This window comes from Egretta garzetta, unplaced genomic scaffold (genome assembly GCF_000687185.1).
Source record: "Egretta garzetta isolate BGI_Z169 unplaced genomic scaffold, ASM68718v1 scaffold34, whole genome shotgun sequence".
Taxonomy (NCBI): domain Eukaryota; kingdom Metazoa; phylum Chordata; class Aves; order Pelecaniformes; family Ardeidae; genus Egretta; species Egretta garzetta.
The window spans coordinates 2,364,848-2,372,916 of NW_009259586.1; the positions used below are offsets into that span (position 1 = coordinate 2,364,848).

At 40.7% G+C, this 8,069-nt stretch overlaps 1 protein-coding gene across 1 annotated transcript; it reads left to right on the top strand.

Annotated features, from left to right (window-relative positions):
- The first annotated feature begins 558 nt into the window (after window positions 1-558).
- LOC104125299 (T-cell antigen CD7) lies at window positions 559-6,650 on the top strand. The gene is given in 6 exon segments (XM_009637739.2): window positions 559-687; window positions 1,758-2,096; window positions 3,592-3,721; window positions 3,723-3,919; window positions 5,282-5,391; window positions 6,415-6,650. Coding segments are annotated over 6 exon segments (960 nt in total). The 5' UTR covers window positions 559-614; the 3' UTR covers window positions 6,526-6,650.
- Window positions 6,651-8,069: the final 1,419 nt, after the last annotated feature.

Below are 8,069 nucleotides of genomic sequence, written 5' to 3' on the forward strand. Positions count from 1 at the left end.
GGGTTAGAGTCCCCTGACTATACATAGAAACCTTTTAGCTAGTGCTTGTGGTAGTGCACGATCGCACCCACTAGTCTTTTAAGAAAATGGGTACATTTTAGGTGGAGTGATCCCCTGTGCATCTGGTGCCGTGAATAAAGAATGCCTGCCTTTTAACACTACATGGTGTTACGAGGTTTATTCTTCCCGATTTCGGTGACATCAGGAACACTGACCAAGCGCCTACGTTCCTAGTAAGGCCACAACAGGGAGATAATTGCCTGACTTTGGCACTGTGAAGAGCAACTTTGAGCCTACCTTTTCTCAGTTGACTGTAAAGGGAAGGTAGGTGCTCATTGTAGAGACTCTTTCTAATCCTGCCCTCAGGGCTGGGGGTTGTTCAATGGTAGGAAATGGTAGGCGTTTTAAGTGTGAAGTCAAAAGCAAGACGCACCCCTCTTTTCCCCCTCTCTGTCACATTTGTTGTGAGAGTAAGGCAAAAGAAGCACGTTGCTTTTTTTTGTAGACTGCTGATGTAGCTGGAAGAAAACAGGCCAACTTGCGGCATACACCCTTTCTTCAGGTCTTTAACTCATCAGCCAGATAATAGAGAACAACTAAAAAGACCTTTGAAAATGCTGTGGATATCGCGTCTCCCAACTGCGTCTCTCTTTCTTCTGCTTCTCCCGTGCTTCCCTGGCTGGAAGGGTATGTACAACATAGACACTCCTACATTTCACGAGTTTCAGTATTTTCTTTCCTGAGTGCTCTGAGCTTCTCCAGCCTTCTCCATCACCCCATTTCTCTGCTGCTTTGGAAGGTAATTGCTGACAACTCCTGGGTTGCCTTAATTCTTTCTCTTAGTGTTGTAGGAGTAATGTCTTTGTGTCTGGTCAGGTTGGATTGACCTACTGTATCTAAATTCCTGTGATCTGGTCTTTCTGTGTTTGACTTCTGTGTTTGTTCCCATATTAAAATAAATTAAATATGTAGGGATCCTTATTTTGCTTGTCCACACTGAATAATTCTACCCCTTCTATACTATGTGTGTCCTAGATATGTGCTACGCATATTTCATTTTTCTTCCCTTGCTTTTAATGTAATTTCTTTTAGGGGTTTCCCATTTGATCCCTCTGCTCTTTGCTATTCATTGAGTAAGTTCTTACTGTTCAGTTTCTTTTGATATTGGGATCATTAGAGAACTCAAGGGGTCTCATTACGTATTTTTATACCTTTGTTTCTTAGTTTAGGCTGGTGTTATACCTCCTGTAGTTCTCTTCCTAAAAGGCTACATTATCCAGCTTCCTGATGTTGCTAAAGCCTTCCTTCTAAAAAAAAAAAAAAAAAAAAAAAAAAAAAAAAAGTGTAATTTTTGTCCATTCTCTGCAATTTTTTGACACCTTTGAATTCCAGATTTAGAACCTCAGCCAACTCCACTTATTGGGCTGAGTTCGATGAAGCTTGTATTCTGAGAACTAATAGGATCATACTAAGAATCTACAGAGTAGACTAAATTTTTTGCCTGAGTGACAGAAGCCACTTTTCTGCCAAGGCCTTTTAAGCTTTGGGGAGACATTGAGTTGCACAGGTCAATGGGCATGAAAGGCACTATAGGTTTCAGGACAGCCAAGAAATTATATATACAGGGTAGCAAGACTAAGATCCAGTCTTACAGAGTGGTTCTGTTGACAGAGTAGTTGTTTTTGAAAACTACTTTGATATTAATAGATGAAGAACAACTCTGATATTATAATTTCAATTGCATTTCTTATTTTTAGGTGGAGAAAATGAACAGTCAACAGACATTATCAGTGTTTGGGAAGGAGACTCCATCACCATAACTTGCTCAATGAAAGGTTCAGAAAATGAAGTGGGAATGCACTTGACAACTAGCATACAGCCAGCCAATGTGTTATATGTTTCCAAGCAGCAAATTTCATATATCCTTCCTGCTTTGGCTAATCGCATCGAGTATTCAAAGGAAGGAATGAATCTCAGGATAACTCTGCACAATGTACAGGAATCTGATTCCAATATCTACCTATGCATCAAGTATATTAAAACCAAAGTCTATCACAAAAAGCTGAATGGGAAGACAACCATAGTAGTGGTGAAAGGTATTGCAATTCCACCTTTTTGTCATGAATTAATAAATACAAATATATATATTTTAAATCAAAGATTGGAAGAAAGCATAATGGGAGGGAAAGGCTGACAGAACTTTACTCATGTCTTGCTCAGGTAATGTACTGATTTAAAGGAAAGTGTGGGTCTGAAAAGATGAAGAAAGCACATTAAATAGAACAGTACCAAGAAAACCCCTAGAACATCAATTCGTGACTAAGTTAATTCTAGCTATGGGTTTTCACATGAGTCATAGGTTGCTGCAGCAGTTTGGAAACAGTAAGGACCCATAGCTCTTTCCAAAACAGTCAGCCAAATCTTTATGAATAACTAGCAAAGCAATGAGCCTTTTTGTGATAGCAGGTTTTGCAAATCTCCTTAAGTTTTTACTATTTCATCTTAAATGACAGATTGATAATTGGGAAGCTGGTGCTAGGCAAGGTTTGCAAGATGAGCACCGGTGGATAACGCGATGTGGGGTTTTGCCTCTTAATGAACAGTTGATGAGTGGGCACAAGTGCTCATTTTGGCAGTTGTTTCTAGTTAGGGGAAGATTTTTTTTATTTTTTTTTTTATCAGAAGAGGGTTGAGTCCACAATATTCTTTGGCGGTTTATTCCTCTATGCATCTACCCTTCTGATGAGACCATCCAACCTGAAACATGTTTACCAAAAATTACAGGGTTTTCTTCCTTTCCTGTCCCTAAGGCATGCAAAACCTAACTGATTGCTGGGTCACTAATAGTAATCTATATCTATGAAGACTTATCATGTCCTTCCTTATGCATTTCTTTTCAAAGTTCTTGACTGTGTTTACTTAAATGAATTCCATCTTGTTGATTATGTACTGTTTCTCCAAATTATTTTATTAAATTACCTTATGCCTCTTTTTGATTCTGATCCTCTTCTCAAAAGTGCTTGCAACCTTCCCAGAATGATCTGTTGTGCAAATGTGATAAATTCTCTCTTCATTCCCTCATCCATGTTAATGATAATGTCAAAAGAAACAGGGCCTATCCTCAGAGGAACTCGGTGAAATGTCTTCCCAGCTGGACAGCAAGCTGTTAATAACTACTTTTTGAAGACCATTTTCAACATTGGTGGCACCCACTTTGGATGATTTCATCCAAACCAACAGTGTCCAGGCCTTTCTATGGCTTAATCTCACTTGAGAAAGCAGGCAATGATCCATGTCTCAAGGGCAAGCTGGTGAAGCTGTATTCCCTTAGAAGAGTTCAGGATATGTAATTTTTAGGTAGGTGGAGACCCTTTACAAGCAGATAAACCTGTTTAGTCAGTGCTGCTTTCAGATCCTGGGGCAGGATGCCAGGGGGTACTGTGTCTTTCTTCTCAAGGCACACATAAAGGTAGCCTTTAAAGAAAATAATTTTATCTAAATTTCTGTGGTCTGTTCTTTCTATCTTTGACCTCCCTAGTGAAAATGCACTGTGTTAAGTATGTGGTAGTCATTAATCTCTCTTGTTTCTAGCAAAAACCAGTGGAGTTGTTGATCAGTTGCCGCTCTACGTCAATCCTCAGCAAGGCGAGTCTGTCAGCATTACCTGTGTGGTGGAAAGCTCCCATGAAGATGAAGCGATCCTCTTGCTCAAGACTCACAAGCATTTCAGATCAGAATGTTTCGACTATTTCTCCTGCTTTTGCTAATCGCTTGGAGTATTCAAAGCAAGAAAAGAAAATAGTGATAACTCTACATAACCTACAGAAAAACGATAGCGATATATACGTATGTGCCTGGGTGCTGAAAAATTCCTCTTTCCTCTCAGTGACTAGAACTGGCACCATGATGCTGATTAAAGGTACTCTTCTTTAATCATAAATAACTATAGGCAATACAGAGGTGGACTAAAAGCTTGCAGAATGTCAGTCAGGACAGGCAGAGCACTAATCCATGGCTAGATTTCTTTCCAGTACCTGGGAAAGTTTGGAGAGAGTGCTCGGATTCCTCTGTGCCCTGTTGTACCAGGACACAGAAACAGGCACTATATTTCTACCTGTCTCGAACAACCAGAGGGGAATTATTAAAGAAAAAACTTGCCATAATCACACACCTTTAAAAAAAAAAAAAAAAAGGCAAAATCAGGCAACAAATGCTTCAGTGTGTCTGTGAATAATCTGTCAGTTTTAGGTAATGAATCAATATTTTTAGTGTCAGTTCTTTGACCTTAATGTGACACGTCTTTTAGAAACCATTCCCTATAGCAAGTCTTTGTGTTTAAAAATAGGTCACAACAGGGAGTACAGAACAAGCCCTCGGGCATTTACTTAAAGCACCACAGATAACAGCAGACATGATCTCACACACCCGTATCATACACTGAGCACCCTGTGAGCATATGGGCCAAAGACAGGCTTGTTTGTTTGTTTGTTGCTTTTTTTTTCTGGGGGATGGTGGTGTAACCATTTGCTAAGAAGATGACAAAACCAGCGATGTAGTGCTTGATTTTGATCTTTGTGGTGTGAGTTAACCCTGTGCATTGGGCTTTGATGAGCTCTTTGGGCAACTAAAATAAGGTTTAAACAGGCCCTAAGAGTTGCAAAGGATCTATCTGCAGTCTGCAAAAAAGTCTGTGGTCTCGCTCTATGCCGCTGGCTATAACCAGTGCAACAACTCAGTAATGTGAGCTGGGGAGAATGACAGCTGCGCATCAAAGCAGCAGGGAAATTATCAGATCTTATGTTATTCAGATATGGATTAATTAAGGTTTTAGAGAACTGTAACCCTTTCTACTAGCACTGTTCTTTTCAGCATATATACTCCAGATGACAGTACCCTCCTACTTGTGTCTGTACTGCTTGCAGCCTGACAAGCCTAGATGCTTATAATTCCTGCGTACTCCTGGCTGAGCCCTCAGTATTGCTGTAATACTGCAGTAAAACATTTTCTGTTTCTGTTACGGGCATGTGGTCCTACTTCTGATCAGTGGTATGCAAGCTATCACTGTTGTAGGGTGCTCCTCGCTGACCGTTCACATGCCACCTGCGGTCACCACCAGCCTCCAGAAGAGCACAGGGAATGCCAGTGAGAATACTAATGGGATGATGAATGTGGCATGCTGTTGAGATTTCATTTCTTGCTGACCAGTAAATAATTTTTTTCCATAATAAAAATAGAATGCTACCTCTTCATATTAATAATAATAATATAATTTCACATGCAGAAGTGGAGCAGACAGACTGCAGTAATAGTTCCTGGCTCATCTATGGTCTTATCATCATGGTAGTGCTACTGTCGTCTGCACTGATATGCTGCGCCGTGTACCATGTCAATGTAAGTATGCTGTTACCATGCCAAAGCAAAACTGAATCTGGGTTGAGCAAATAGGTGCCTTTGATATTATTTGTAAATAGCGACTGAGTCAAGCAAACTTTGGATAAACCTAAGGAATCATGGCTTTCTGTTATGTCCCCTTTGCTCTTGTTTAAAGTCCCCTAGCTGTAAACTCTTGGCAGTAAAGACCATGTCGTCTTATGTTTCTGTAACTCCTAGTAAACGAGAGATTGTTTGCCTTTTGATAACAAACCTCAAGTAAGCCTCGCAGTCAACAACGCAGCCATGCATTGTGTGTATTTTCCTGAACAGAGCACCACACTATTCTGTTTTGCTGCCTTTTTTTTTTTTTTGGTTAATTGGGAATGGAGCTGTATATACCAGTCTCAATAGATGTAAGATAATGTTCGGAGGGGGACCCAAGGACAATAAAAAGTCATAAAATAGCCTGATATCTGAAAGTAGCTGTAGGAGAAATTTTCCCTGTCCTAAAAGAAAAGGCGTCCAAGAAATTTTTCATTTACTGGGATTATTTACATTAATATACTGCAGAAAGTACCCAGAAATTATTTGTGTCTGATAGTTCCTTCTGCTCCATAAAGACCACTCAAAATTACCAGAGTGTGATTCACAGGCCAGGGTCCCATCTCATCCGTCCACATATGGCTTCAGTACTGCAAAAAAACAGCAGTATAACATCATGCTGGCAAAGCCAAGTGGCCCTGTGGGAACTGGTCTCATGTGTTATCAGTAAAAAACTAAGGAGAAGAATTATTTTTGTTGGGGCCACAGTTACATCCAATTCTTGAAGGAACTTTTAGCCAAATTACATCAGACTGGCAATAGAAAGTTAAATACATAGGTAGACAATTTCCACCTAGTCCTCTAAGACCTCACTGGCTTACGAGAGGAATTTTAAAGTGCATTTCCACTTCAGACAGATGTCTCCTAAGATGTAAATTGACTCCTTGGTCTGGGTCCTTTCAAGCTCCGTTCTGAAGAGCTTTTTGCTTTCTTTTGCAGAGGAAGGCATATTTCCAGAAAAGAAAACCAAATGCAGTATACGAAGATATGTCTTACAGTTCTAGACGTAACACCTTGGTCAGAACCAACCTTTACTTCACTGACAAGTAAGCTTCTGCCAGCTGGGACTGTGCACGGATCAACCGTTCCTTTACAGGTGTCTCTGAGAGCTGCCTTAGCAACCTGATACGGTAGCCGAACTGAAAATACTGTCATCCATTTCTTCGGTGGAAAGAAAAACCTGCCTCATTTCCAAAGCTGTTTCTGCTTCTTTCATCAATTGTGAAATATCTTTTTTTAAAAAATTAAATCTTTTTTTTAAATTAATCTTTTTTTTTTTTTTAAATATATAGCAAAAGTATAGAGAAATGCAAATACCCTGCCCATGTGTTTACAGGGTAGTGTGAAAAGTAGTATTTTTGGACTATATATTTGGCTAGATGCAACGTATGGACACATTTATTTGATTGATAAGTAACCCTTTCAGGGAAGGTGGGATAGATTGAAAGCTTTGAGAAGTACTCAGGAAGACCATAACAGGCCTGTTAAATAATATGCAATGGATCCACATATGCATGGATTGCAGTTCTCTTATGAATCCTCATGAGTCTGCCCAAGAGCTCGGGTAGCTAAAACTACTCAAGAGTTACAACAAAGAAATTTCTTCTGAAGAGAATTGAGAAAATTCGTGGCAGAGTGCATTACAAGTGAAGTGCTAGATATGTGTGAGCTTACCTATTCAAAGACTATAACGGTCCCGCAAAAATGCAATCGAGTCTTGTCGTGGTTTAACCCGGCTGGCAACTAAGCACCACGCAGCAGCTCGCTCACTCCGCCCCACCCCCCCCCTCAGTGGGATGGGGGAGAGAATCGGGAAGAAAATAAAAGGTTAGAGCCATGGGCTGAGATAAAGACAGTTTAATAAGGGAAAAGAATAATAATAGTAATAATGAGAAGGATAACAGAATATACAGAATATACAAAATGAATGATGCACAATGCAATTGCTCACCACCCGCCGACCGATGCTCAGCCCGTCCCGAGCCGCGATCAATCCCCGAGCAGCAAGCAGTCTCCCCGCAACCGACCGACCGACTAACCCCCCCGAGCATGACGTTATATGGTATGGAATAGCTCTTTGGTCAGTTTGGGTTAGCTGTCCTAGCTGTGCTCCCTCCCAGCTTGTTATGCACCTGGCCGAGCAGGAGAAGCTCAAAAAGTCCTTGAGTAGTCTGAGCACTGCTTGGTAACACACTAAAAACATCAGTGCGCTATCAACATTCTTCTAGTACTAAATCCAAAACACAGCACTAGCACTATGCTAGCTTCTATGAAGAAAATTAACTCTATCCCAGCCGAAACCAGGACAAGTCTAGATCTTAAATCGCTGCCTTTGTCAGAGATACCGGCGAGATTGTTGTGGGTCTTGAGTAGTTGACATGCAAAATGACTAGAATTGGGGCATGATGGCTTTGTGGGACAGCAGAAATACTTGTGACATGCTGGTGTCTCCAATGTCCAACTCCAGATGTCTTAGGACTACACAGCAGAATGTGTTTCTCCAGGTCAATGAGTCTACACCGTACAGTACAAGGTGACCTAATCTGGGATAAAGCCAATGCCTGCATTCCAATCTGGGCATGGGTGAGTCTGAT